The sequence below is a fragment of the Dermacentor variabilis genome, chromosome 5 (genome assembly GCF_050947875.1).
Source record: "Dermacentor variabilis isolate Ectoservices chromosome 5, ASM5094787v1, whole genome shotgun sequence".
NCBI classification, from domain to species: Eukaryota; Metazoa; Arthropoda; class Arachnida; order Ixodida; family Ixodidae; genus Dermacentor; species Dermacentor variabilis.
Window position 1 is genome coordinate 813945 of NC_134572.1, and position 14550 is coordinate 828494.

Genomic DNA, 14550 nt, shown 5'->3' on the forward strand with positions numbered 1-14550 from the left:
ACGAAGACTTACCAAACCTTCTAATCAGGAATTCCAAGTAACTCTGGCAAGCTTTAAATCCTACGCATCCTCCCAATATAACACTGATGAACGTTTCGCACGAGGCAGTTACTTACCATGGTTGTGCAAAAATATTCAACAACACATTCGCATCTGTCTTCACTACTGGACTTGGCGCGTCTTCACAGTCACCATCCGTTAACTAAGAAATTTTCATGCCGGCTGTCACCTTCTAAAAAGGCATTTCATCCATAATTACCAAAATGATGTTTTCATCGTCAGCTGCTCTGTACCTTAGCAATTCGAAACTGCTGAAAACCCTCGAACAAATTTGCGCAGCATATTTATGTTTCTTTTTTTCACAGTCACTCTCCTCGGGAATTATGTCATTTGACCGGAAAGCGAGCAAGGTCGTTCCAGTCTACAAATCAGGTAACAGAGACTCACCCTTGAATTACCACCCCATTTCATTAACTATAGTGTGCCTTGCAAAATCATAGAATACGTCATCAGTTCACAAATGATGAACTTCTTGGACTCCAACAAATTTTTTCATCATTCACAACACCGATTTCGTAAGGGCCTCTCTTGCGAAACCCAACTACCGCTATCCTTACGCGACTTGCACACTAATCTTGACTGTAACATGCAAACTGACTCCATTTTTCTTGAGTTTGCGAAAGCATTTGACAAGGTTCCTCACCGTCGTCTGTTACTAAAACTTTTGAAGTTGAACCTGCATCAGATATTCTTAAATGGATTGAAGAATTCCTAACTAATCGTTCTCAGCCAGTCTACCTAAACGGCCACCTGTCCAAACCCCTCCCAGTTACCTCAGACAATCATCAAGGGTCTGTCCTCGGTCCCCTCCTATTCTTAGTTTGTTATAGCGACTTACTGCTGCCTGTTCCTGTAGTATTCGAAAGTTCGCTGATGATTGTTTCATTTGCCGCATCATTACTAATTGTCATGATCAACATATCCTTCAGACAGATCCTAACAGCGTACTAAATTGGTGCAATGATTGGCTAATGTCCCTCAATTCTGCCAAATGTAAACTAATTTATTTTGCTCGTCGTCACATTTTCTCTCGCTTTGATTATTTCTTTTCTACCACATCGATTAAGCTAGTACAATCATATCAATGTCTAGGCGTCACCTTCTCTTCCAACTTATCATGGCGCATCCATATTAGTAACATCATTTCAGCATCGAAAAAAGCACTCGGTTTCTTTAAGCGCACCCCCGCCTTGCTCCACCAGAAGTTAAATTGCTCGCATATAAATCACTTGTAAAACCCAAATTAGAATATGCATCTGCCATCTGGAGCACGCATCAAGTGTGTCTAATCACACCACTGGAAACCGTTAAAAATCGTGCCACCCGATTCATTCATTCCTCATATTCATAAGACGTAAGTAGTTCATCTCTGAAAGCATAATCCGGACAACCGTCCTTCTCTTATTGTCGCCGCATTGTTAGCCTCGCCCTTTTTCACGCCTTTCTTTAATTCTTCTCTTAACCAAGCACCGTAATTACAGCCACAGCACGCATAGGATACAGCACGAGTCATCCACTTCAAGTTGCCTGCGCGCCGTAACACACTACTACGTTTTCTGCTTGGTTATGTTTTAGAGCAGCTGCAGACTGGAACGGCCTACCCGATGAAATCGCCTTCATCATCTGCTTTTGAAGAACGCGTAACTGATCACCTTCAATGTTAAGTAACCTTCTCTGTTTTTCTTCTTCGAAATGTAATCCCACCCCTTATGTAACACCCCCTCAAATGGGAGCCCTCAAGGAAATAAATCGTACTGAACTCATACGCAAGAGGGCCATTGGCCACACTGGAGTGAATGAGTTTGTTTGTTTTGTTTACGTGGCTTCTTCCCTAAATAATTGCGTTCACCCACAACGGGGAATTGGACAAGAACCCAGCGTTTATGAACCATAGAGCGGTTTGTTAGGGGGGAAGGATCAGTAATAAAATGTAATTTAAAGCTAGAAATACAAAAGTAAATATATTTTAAAAGTAATTATAAATATTTGAAATGTACTTAAAATTCTGTGACTACAGAAAAATATTGTGAATTAGATAAGTTCTCACCTTTTCTTCCCTCTGATATAGGTAACTTCCTTTCTGTATGACATAGTAATGCATGTTGCGGATTTCGAACTACGTACATGGACAGACTTCAGCGCTCTCAGACTCCTCCTGTCTAGGTAGGCTTATATATAGGAAAGCGAGGAACGGGGCTAGTTGGTGGACGTTCATATTTGTATTGCGCCTAGTGTTACACTCATGGGAAGAGCTAAAGAGCGAACATAAACGAAGAAAACGTCGACCTATGCGGCGCAACTAACAACTCGTTTAATACTGCTAGAGAACGAAAAAACCAGTCAAAAACACAAAGGACAAGAGGAGAGGTTCACACCACAACGACTGGACTATCAACTGAGGTTTATTAGAATCCTTGAACGAAAAAACCAGTCAAAAACACAAAGGACAAGAGGAGAGGTTCACACCACAACGACTGGACTATCAACTGAGGTTGGCGAGGTTTGTACCAACTGGCCCAGATTTCAACCCTACTGCTAGAGAACACGCTTATAAACATGGTGAGGGGAGCAAGGGGGTAAAACATAAGACATCACAAGTGTATCATACTAGTACTGGTGCGTGCCTGTTATCATCGGCTGTTCATGTTCAACGTGCCGTACTTCCCTCTATATTGTTAACACTAACCTTCTCTCCCTACGGGGCTATATATGTACGAACGGCAGGCAGCAAGAATGGATAGCATCAGACCTCTCGAACAATTGCGCATCACCGGAAACGGCGGTAACAGTTGGAGCCTTTTCAAACAAAAGTTTGAAATTTTTTCGCGAGCAACGTCGTGCGCCGGAAAGCCAAGATCAAGCGGAGTGAAAACAGCACAGCTTCTCAGCTTGGCGGGTGAAGACGCGCTTGAGGTCTTCCATAATTTTACTTTTACCACGGGGGAAAGCAAGGAGGATGACGACACAGTGGTCGCCAAGTTCGAGTCGTACTGCATCGAGCAGCAAAACGACGTCAATGAAAAAAAACATCTTTCGCACTCGCCTCCAAGCTCAAGGGGAACCCTTCCAGCAGTTCCTGCGGGACCTGAAGAAACAAGCCAGGCACTGCAACTTCGGCGTCATGGTCGATGAGATGGTGCGTGACCAAATTGTTTTTGGTACGAACTTGTCCAAGCTTCGGGAGAAAATGATAAGGGACACAAAACTAACGCGTGAAAAAGCTGTTACGTTGTGCAAGACGGCAGAGACTGCAACACGTCAAAGCGAAGTTTGGAACACAGGAAAGCTAGAGGCGTAAGTAGCCGTGGTTAGCTGAAGCCAGCATACGCCTAAATTACCGAAACGACGCCCACAACCTGAAAGCCGATGTACTTGTTGCGTCCAGGCAGACGCCCCTCGTCGATGCCCAACGTATGGAAAGACATGTCAATCATGCCACGAGCTCAACCATTTCGCGTCTTGCGCAGAACCACTGGCGTAAATGAGGCTCAGAATGAAGAGAACTTCGAAGTGCTAAACGTTGCTGTTGGAACTGTGACACCAATCATGACTGGCGTGTGAAGGCGAAGATCGGCAGCCGAGAAGTTGTGTTCAAAGTTAACACCGGTTCGCAAGCAAACAACATGCCCTTCTCGGTGTACCGCAAGTTACGTATTGCTGCACTAAAGCCCAGTGGTGCTACACTTCGCTCGTACAACGGTGCGCTTATCAAACATTGCGGCATGGTTGCAGCAAAAGTAGTAGTCGGAGACAGCGAGGTGGCTGCTCAATTTTTCGTGGTAAAAAAAGAACCACCAAGCCATTTTGGGACTCGAGACTAGCGAGCGATTGGGCCTGATCCAACGAGCGGTGGAAGCGATCACGACCACAAATAGTGTAGCACAACAGTTTTCTCGACTGTTCGAAGGAACTGGATGCATACGATGAAGGCACAGAATTATGCTCCGCAAAAAGACGCCGTCCCCGTCGCCAGCCAGCGCGACGAGTGCCCCTGTCTCTTCAGCAGCCCCTGCGTGCCGAACTGGACCGGAAGGAACAAGAGGGCATCGTTCGGAAAATGACCGACCCAACAGACTGGGTGAGCCCATCAGTCATTGTACGCAAAAAAGACGGAAAGTTGAGGGTTGTCTTGACCCGAGAAAACTTAACGAGAGCCTGAAACGTGCTCATTACCAGATGCTTCGCATAGAGGACATTGAGGCGTAGCTTACAGGTGCAAAATACTTCTCATGTTTAGACGCAAATGCCGGCTTTCATCAAATTCCTCTCGACGAGGAGTAATCCAGAATATTCCCGCTCGCAACGCCCTTCGGTGGTTATTGTTTTTTGCGGCTTCCTTTCGGCATTGCCTCCGCCAGCGAAGTATTCAAGAACGTTCTAAATGAAATATTTGATGGCCTTCCCGGTGTTCGCGCATGAACCGACGATGTGCTCATCTGGGGTACAACTAGGGCGGAGCATGACGAACGACTGCGTAGCGTGCCGAGTGCGGCTAAAGGTGCAAGAGTGACCTTTAACGCGGCAAAATGTCAACTTGGCGTCAAGGAAATCGCATTTTTGGGCGACATTACTAGCAGGAAAGGCATAAGAACAAACTCTGCTCTGGTGAAGAGCCTTGTCGAAAGACCAAATGCAAGCGCTGCAAAGTAAGCTTGGCGTTGTGAACTACTTTAGCAACTACTTACCAGCATTAGCTCAACGAACATCAACGTTGCGCTCCCTTATCACGCAGGACGCGCTGTTTGTGTAGACGACTAACCGCGAGAGGGACTGGCAGGACATTTGCAATGCTTTGACCGAAGCACCCCTTCTAGAAAACTTAGCTCAACTCATTTTCTTTTAGCGTCCCTTTAACTCATACGTGGCGTCTTGATAGCGCCTTTAATGTGTGTTTACAATCGGAATCCCATTTTGATACTGACAGGTGTACTTATTTATCTTTATAGGGTATCCGCGTTTCCCCGCATAACAAATTTTATCTCACAGCGCAGGACGCGCCTGGATTTATCGGACGTTTCTCGAAAGTTATCGGTGAGTCTATCCGATGTGTTATCACCGGACCTTGCGTAATCTGATTTCATGTATGCGCGACGCGAATGGCGTATAACTTTAGGGAAGACACGCGGGCACCAGCGATTACTCCGGAGCCTTCGATGACTGATGTATGAAAGCCCAAGCGCTTGACCCGCTGATAAGATTTTCGACGATTGCCGACTGCGGTCGCCGCTATCGTTGTACTTTGAGTGTAGGCTGTTTTTGAGTGCACAGGTTCGCCCAATAAAACGCTAGTTTCGTCATTCGCAGTTTGGCTGCTTTCTTCGCCGTCGCTACCACGTGACAATATGTTCGTTTGCATATATATGGAAACGCTGCTTAGGCATGAAAAGGGTCAGAAATGACTGGAAGCCATGTTAAGAAAGTACCTACATTTTGCAAATAATTGGGTAGGCAATACGAGGGATGGAAAGGTTAGGACAACATCTCATTTCTATCCTTGTCTCAGTCGCCTTGTAACTCCGAGGTGAGAAACATCGAACAGTAATGCGAGAAGAAACGAGTCGAGATTAAGAAAGTGCAGCAAAGTGATTCTTATATAGAATTGAGCTCATTGCTAGTAATAAATAAATGGTATTTATTAGTATTCTTGAATCGCGGAAAGAAACATTTTACAAAATGTGGAAAGTAGTTGATCAAGCGACACGATGTGATGAGCAGTTTATCTTGCCGCCACAAGAAAGGTTATGGCGCGTTAATGTCACTACGCAACATTTTCGTCACGTTGTCAAAAGAAGTGGCCAAATTCATGTAAGTCCTTCTATCTCGAAAAAACAAAGGTGTTCATCTTATGTAACATGCACAATGAGCAGCTGATTATCTGGCAATTATTGTCACCCTTCGTCAGCAGCTAATGCTTGTCGCTGGTCTGCGGTTTTAAATGCACATTTACTTTGATATACTCTATTTTCGCTCTTATTATAATCAATGTGAGCATTGCTATAGCATGCATACCAACTTCCCAAGTAAAGTTATTGTCTGAGGCGGTGTAGAGCTAGTGGAGTCCTGGAGCATATAATGGCATTGAGCTATGGGGTACATGAAGAAGATCGCGATGATCGAAAGGAAATAGAACTTTTGAATATATATATATATATATATATATATATATATATATATATATATATATATATATATATATATATACATACATACATACATACATACATACATACATACATACATACGTACATACATACATGCTTTCTTGAGTTGAAACATCAAACGTTTTGATAAGTCAACGGAAATTCTCCGAATTTCGGCCTGTGGAGCGGCAAACTACAATTTAATATCCGTAACTACTGAACGACCTCACAAAGTAATTAAAGCACCGCAGAGAAAAGTGAGAACACAGTGGGAAGAAGTTTATTTTTTTAGCAATGCCCTGTTATGTGCATTAACTCCTTCCAAGAAGAGCATTTTTTACCAGAAGACAGGCGATGTCAGCAATTCTATAAAATTGCACCCTGATGAGATACTACAACGAAACGAGGAATCAAGTAAAATCAGAAAACTGGTTCAAATGCCTCCGTCACGAGTGATGCTGATGATTATTCCATAAAAATTATGTGAGATCGCAAAGATCGCAATCGCACACTTACACCTGTAAGTGTGCGATTGCTGATGTTAGCAGCGCTGTCTGGATCGCGATTGACTGCTTTCTCCTAGCATGAACAAAACAAGAAGGCGGGTAGAAAGACTCGCTACTAAAGCACCTACGGGTCGCATAAAAGACGGAAGCTATCTTGTAACAACCACATAACTGTTTCGTAAGGGCAACGACTGGAAAAACTAATGTAGATTGCACATTTTCTTAAAGCCGCCACTTGTGTTTATCTTCAGTGAGATGAAAGGAAAATAAATAATTAACATGTTACGCTCGGAAAGGCACTGCCACGCAGTTATCAATACACGGTACATTCAATGATATCATGAGCGACACCTCATCACGCTGGCGACAAGCTAAGACAGGAAGAGTGATGAGTGGGAAAAATACCAGGGTGAAAGTATGTCCTTTTCCTCACTCTTTTCAATAATAGCAGCACCAAATGAGAGAGCTATGTCACTTCTCAAGGGAAGTACGATCGTTTAGGCAACTCAAACGACCTGTTTACTCGTGTATACTTTAATGGGAGAGCACCCAGGATGAAATGCAATAAATTATCTTTGCGCGCTCAAATGTGATGCGCGAAAGAACTTGCTGAAATTGTGCTGCGTTTTAGCTGAAATTTTGGGATAGCGGGCTGTTTAGCACACCCCATTTTGTCGCAGTTATTGTTGTTGTTGTTGACCTGAGTGGTTGTGGCATGTTAACAAACAACATAGTACAAGAGCGCTCCAGTGTTCTTTCAGCATCACTTGTACCTATCGACATGAATGCACTGTAGTAACGGGCCCATTTGACTCAGTCCGCAGACACTTTACACACAGGAGAACGCGAAATCTGAGCACGTCACATAACACACAGATAGACACAAAAAAAGAGACACTGCAGAAGGAATGGATCCAGATGAATTTTAAACTATGGAAAACTGCCGTTCTCAATCGCGATGGAATTCTAGCAATACCTAGATGAAATAAAACCTAAGCTGCCTGGTTTGACGTCGATGATCGCACTGTTGCAATATCCACAACAGAGTTGAGTGTCCGAGCGCTGAAGCATCCGTAGCAAATGTTTCCAAGCGTGTAGACGTGTCACGTGGTTGCCATTAGGTCCTGCTCCTTCGCAACTGGCGTAGGTTCTACGCGTAGGACGACTTAGAGGTTTGGTGTGTCTGGATGAAGAAACGGGAAACCCGCACGCATTTTCACATGTGCACGCACGAACATGATCTAGAGCACTGTGCAGACGTGAGCAACGGTGGCACATAAATGTCGAATATACAAATGCAGTGAATTATGTGGTCGGAAGGGTGCCTTGGCAGTAATAATTTAAAATGCACACCTACTAATTATTACAGAAACGAAAATATAATCTCAAGTTGTAGGGATGAACCACAGCGACTCACTGAAACCTTGAGAAGAACGCTGGGCCGCACGGATGCAATGAGCCAAGCTTCATCTGCTGAGACGGTTACTGAGCACTGACTATGGTTAATGATAAAAAAAAGAAAGAAAAAGAAAAAATGTACGTGTTCTGTCGACATCATCATCGAAGAACACGACGCTTTTGCCGGTACGCGTTTCTATTAAGCGAATATATTTTTTAGACTTTAGTAAGTCATTTTAACAATATTGATGTACAGTCTTAACAACAAGTAGTAATATTGTCATCAAAGCTGTAGGTACTGTATTATAGAAAAAATTTAGTGCTTTGACGTTCTCTCGAGCTCATATTCACTCTTCCATCCCAATTACCAATAAAAAATTCAACATATGCTTCAGGATGCTGCATTTCGGTAAAATCCTTAAAATGTTTCCACTTCAGGCATGACGAATAGCCTTGGCCGTGCTCTTCAAATTGTTGCTGCATCATCATTTATTGGTTTCTGTAAACTTTGATAACGAAAACGTAAAATGATCATTTGTCATCTCTATCAGAGAACAGGGTTGACGGCAAAAGCTCACGTTCAGATTGCCTTGCCCGCAGATACACACCAGTCTATAGAGAAAAAGAAGCCCGTGAACGGTGCTGGTGATCTTAATAGATTGCAATTTCAGTCATGAAAAAGACCTGCAGAGAGACTCAGGATATATCGAGTCTCTCTCCCGCAATTGCTGCAAGAGTATCCGAAACTAGTCGATAAGAGTGGCTCCTAGCAGTTGTAAATTTATTCCGCCATGTTGTATAACCAAACTCTCTTGTTAAAAGATGCTTCATTGTTGCAAAAGGATTTGCGGTCTTGCATGGCCTTCAAGTTATGTTTTACCACATATCATCCCAAAGAAAGGACGTTCGCATTCTTTAAATGCAGATATTATTGTGACACTTGCTTTACAATATCAATAAGTGAGAATAGTTGTGACAAGACACCCTTCCGATGTCTGTTGGCAAGTTTTGAATTCGTGTTCCAGTGTCAAGCGAGGAACAGAAAGAAAGCTATGCACAGGAGGGCTTGGCGGAATCGAGTGGCCGTCTGTTGTGCAGAAGGCTAGAGTCACTTGCTGTCACTGCAGATTCCTCTCGTCTACGTAGGAAAGTAAGAGATCGCCGTCGTTCCTCCTATAGTCTTGCACCGACCGCAGTTTGCATGGAACGGCAAGGAGAGCCTTGTTTCAGCTGGAGCGCTAAACTCTGCCGGCTAGTTGCACCGCGACCATGCCGCTGTGGTCGGCCGGTCACCCTACTTTCGCGGGTCGGCCGCTCTTCACGCCGAGTGCAGGCCGGGCCTGGATGACACCGTGTTGCTGCGTCCAGCTGCGACTCAATGCGGCTGTATCTGCCAGTCACAGCCCAGATTCAGTTGCCAATGGCCAGTGGCTTGAAACTCTGCACGAAAGTAAAGGGGACGACAGTGGAACTAGTTACTCGCATTTCGTGGTGACGACCAAAAGCGCACAAATTGCACAAAGAAGGGGGACGCAGACGCGACGATGAGTACCAACTGCTCGGTCTTGATTGCCTTCACCGCGTCTCAGACAATATAATAATAATAATAATAATAATAATAATAATAATAATAATAATAATAATAATAATAATAATAATAATAATAATAATAATAATAATAATAATAACAATAAGCAGGACAAACCGAAACTCAGAACGCAGAAAAATAATTAATAGAAAAACACAATAACAAACAAAACAAAAGCACAACCGACATGGAGATCAGTAAGATGTTGCGGCTTCCGTCTGGTCGCCACTTGCCCTTGAATGTGGCATCCAACATGGAAACAGATAGGTACCGCGCAAGACATCGAACCGATTACAAGCTGCAATCCTTGGCTCACAATCTGCCATTTTATCTCAAAACAACATAAACATAGTGCTGGTTTTAGTCGAAGACAACTAAGAACATACTTTGTACACATGTAATCCGTATTTATTCATATGTCGTTTAAGAAAACTTCTGTGTTATTGCTGTACTTGATTTGATGCTGTACTTGATTGCTGTACTATATTTGAATTGATGACTACTTCTGTATTGCTATTGTTATTTCGTTCTGTCTGCTGCTGCCATGTAATGGTTTCCTGGGCCTTCGTCAAGCTGTTCGTACAGCTTTTAGCCCAGGTGACCATCCAGATACTTGCTGGAGAATAAAATATGATTTGATTTGATTTGGTTTGACATCTGTTCTCTATCCAATATCCCTTTCGTGTGGTCGGTCTTATGTGGGACAGACGGGAAGTTGTATAAATATTAGATTAGGAGAGGTATAAATGTAGACAAGAAAGGCAGAAAATATTTGGATGATCGTTGTGTGGACAGTGGCTGTTTGCTATCGTTCAACAACGCAGGTATCTGGTTCCGGAACAGTACTAAAGTTATAGGAGAAAATACGGAAGCATACCATATCATCAAGAACACCGGTGAATAAGTCAAGTGGTCATTCTGTGGCACCGTCCGCTAAGGAGCTATATCTTTTGGAAGGCACGTGAATAGCGACGCTGTTTGCTGCAACTTGGTCATTATTAGCTTAGATTCTGCACATGCGTGACATGTTGAGGGTTTTTCTCAACTATTCATTCGCGTAGTTTTAACGAAGTCATAAGTTGCGAGTGGCATCGTTGTCCTCTGTGTTATTGCTTAGCGCCTGAGCCACTGCAATTAATATATATCAACTATCACAAATATCAGGACAGAAAATGACAGCCCGGGCCCTATCTTCAAGTTTCAGCGCAGGATGACTAAGACAAAAAGCAGGAAAGACACAGGACAGCGCTGAACTCTCAACTAATTTTATTAGAAAACGCACACATACTTAAGTAAACACTTATACCTATGTGCTTTCCCATCGATGGCGTCATCAGTGCACAGGCAAACAGCAAAACCATGTAACCTAATGCTATATCATGAAGCATTAGATAACAGGGTAATCTAATGTTTCATAGTAAGTGTAATTTCTTTAGCACCAATGTTATAGAACGATACTATAACATACCACATGATGATTTCATGGAAAGTGTTGAGCTGTGTATCACCGAGGTCACCAATAAGCTCAAATTTTCTAGAATCAGTGATGTATCTGTTAGTAGTTTTCTCGAGATTCACTCATTTCACTTAGCTTCAACTTTTGTTGAACGGAAAGGAAATTTATAACGACAAAAATCTGGCATTTGCAATGGTTCTAAAGTTGCTCCACTGCTAAAATTCTCATAGGTAGGGTTGATAGAAGTATAGAAAATAACCTAGATGACCAAATGATGAATGTGCTAAGCTATGTTGCTGGTACCTTAATCTTTATGAATGGGACCCGCTGTGGTTGCTTAGTGTCTATGGTGTTGGGCTGCTAAGCACGAGGTCGTGGGATGGAATCCCGGCCACAGTCGCCGCGTTTCTATGGGGGCGAAGACACCAGTGTACTTAGGTGCTTAGATTTAAGTGCACGTTAAGAACCTCAGGTGCTCAAAATTTCCAGAGTCCCCCACTACGGCGTGGCTCATAAACCGTGGTTTTGGCACGTAAAACCTCATAATTTATATTTTAATTTAGTTTTTTGTGAAGACTCATAATTTCAAACCGACGGTTGCTAACATAGTTCAAGTGTTGTACAAGTGTGGCTGAGGGTTAGCACTAAGTAACGGAAGTGCGAGCTAAGAACGAGTTACAATTTTTAGATGCGAGGCTTAAGTTAACTGAAAAGCATGTATGCCGGATGTATTGCCCAATGGGAGAAACACCAATAACTCCGTACATTCAAAAGTGGTGAAAAATGGCATTGCATTTTCGATCCTATTTCACGCACTTTCTAAGGCTTTTCACCAGACTTCTGACAGTTTTTTAAAACAACTGGAGCATTTGAGAGCGGCAGGTTTTCAGGAAGGCCTATCCGCGTGATCGTGCGGAAGCATGTTAAGCATGTAAAATTAGGAGCGCCTACAAGAATGAGTAATTCAGAGCCTGCTGAGAAGAAAAATGTAGTCGTAATTTCATATGTACATAAACTGTCGCGCAGCCTCAGGAATGTAGCAGGCAGAACTAAGGTGGTTGTTTGGGCTAGTTGGGGGGGGGGGGGGGGGGGTTATTCATGATAAAAAAAAATGAAAGCCGCCGTGGTTGCTCAGTGGCTATGGTGTTAAGCTGCTGAGCACGAGGTCGTGGGATTGAATCCCGTCCAGGGCGGCCGCATATCAATGGGTGCACGTTTAGGTGCATTTAGGTGCACGTTAAAGAACTTTAATGCAAAAGGACAGAAAGCTGGGCGAGTTGGTACGGTAACATGATCTTGGATTGTAGAGCTAAGTGACACGGACTAGAAGCAGACAGGACGAGCGCTAACTCTCAACTAAATTTTTATTAATACGAAGAACATTATATATATATATATATATATATATATGTAATGTTATATAATGTGTTATATATGTATATATATATATATATATATATATATATATATATATATATATATATATATATATATGTGTGTGTGTGTGTGTGTGTGTGTGTGTGTGTGTGTGTGTGTGTTTGTGTGTGTGTGTGTGTGTGTGTGTGTGTTCTTCGTTGTAATAAAAATTTAGTTGAGAGTTAGCGCTCGTCCTGTCTGTTTCTAGTCTCTGTCCGTGTCACTTCGCGCTACAATCCAATATCACGTTATAAAACCCCAGGTGGTCGAAATTTCCGGAGTCCTCCACTACGGCGTGCCTCATAATCAGAAAGTTGTTTTGGCACGTAAAAGCCCATAATTTAATTAATTAGTGATAAAAAATGACGTACAGCGCGAAGGACAAGGACTGCGAGAGACGACATACACTGCGCTGAGTTCCAACAATACTTTATTGCGTTGCCCCTTATTGTATATATACACACGATGTGGCAACGCAATAAAATATTGTTAGAAGTCAGCGCAGTGTATGTCGTCTCTCGCAGTCCTGTCCTCCGCGCTGTACGTCATTTTTATCATGTAGCAGGCAGGCTTGATGTAAAGGTTCTGTTTAGGTCGCAGCTCTTAGGCGTAACTTAGGCGAGCGCTCACCAAATCCGTTCCATCAAATTTTAAACAAACAATAGATTGGCCCGTGTTTGAATCACTTATGGAAGACGCATGCCACGAAGGCGTTTCGTCCACACTAGAATTTGAGATCGCCAAGGCTATGCAGGATGCTATGCGCTCATATCGGCCATTAGAGAAATACACAGATTTTGATTCGGAAATACAGAGCCTCCGTGCAATCCGCCGGCGAGCGGAGCGACGGTACAGACGGACTAAATAATTATATGACCTTAGAGAGGCCAGACGCATTCAAAAGAAAATTCAGCGTCGCCTTGCTGCACTGCAAAATCAACGCTGGAAATCGTTTTGTGGGTCTCTCGACCCGCGTAAACCTCTGTCGGTTGTCTGGAGAACAATCCGTGGACTTCGATCAGCTCCTCAACAGCGTCGTCCATTTAAGTCTCTAGCCCTACATCAAGGACGCCGAGAAGTCGAGGTAGCCGAAGATTACTGCGCAAGGATCGCGGGTCCGGCGTCCACGTATTCACCTTGCGCACCTATTCCCACTGTGCCCCCTTGCTCCCGAGATCCTCGTATGGACGCTGCTTTCTCCATCGAAGAACTGGAGGCCGCACTAGCTGGGTGCAGGCGATCTTCGTCACCAGGACACGATGGCATCACATACTCTGCGCTTGCAAACCTTGGTCAAGAGGCCAGGGATGCCCTTCTTGGCCTATACAACGCATCATGGCGTGACGGCCTGCTCCCTATAACGTGGAAATCCAGTCGGCTTGTTCCACTCCTCAAGGCTGGCAAATCCCCGTTGGAATTGTCATCTTACCGTCCAATAGCACTCGCCAGCTGTGTCGGCAAGGTAATGGAGAGAATGATCCTTACACGGTTAGAATGGTACTTGGAATTTTACAACGTCTATCCAGAGGTAATGGCTGGTTTTCGACGTGGCCGCTCGTCAATAGATAGCGTTATCGACCTGGTAACATACGTACAACACCAGAAACATCTGAAACGAATCACTGCGGCCCTATTCCTTGATGTTAAAGGTGCGTACGACAATGTAGATCATCATGCAATTCTGGACGCCTTAGAAGTTGTACGGATTGGTGGACGCACCTTTCGCTGGATATACAACTATTTGAAGGGAAGATCTCTCTTTATTTTGACTGAAGACGGACCAACGCCATCTAGCTATACCAGTCGTGGTGTACCGCAAGGCGGAGTACTCAGTCCTACCCTTTTCAACCTGGTGCTCGTTGGTCTCGCTGATTCGTTACCGCAAACTGTACAGATCTCTGTATATGGAGACGACATTTGCATATGGGCTTCAGGCGTGACACGTGTACAAGTCCGCGCACGACTTCAGAAAGCCTCAACGGCTGT

At 43.7% G+C, this 14550-nt stretch overlaps 1 protein-coding gene across 1 annotated transcript in view; it reads right to left on the minus strand.

Annotated features, from left to right (window-relative positions):
* Nucleotides 1–6458: 6458 nt before the first annotated feature.
* The window catches only part of LOC142582168 (protein turtle-like), a 265050-nt gene continuing 256958 nt past the window's right edge, over nt 6459–14550 (minus strand). Inside the window, exon 13 of the mRNA XM_075691563.1 lies at nt 6459–9544. Coding sequence (XP_075547678.1) covers nt 9515–9544 — 30 coding nt within the window. The 3' untranslated portion in view covers nt 6459–9514. The remainder of the gene's footprint in view (nt 9545–14550) is intronic.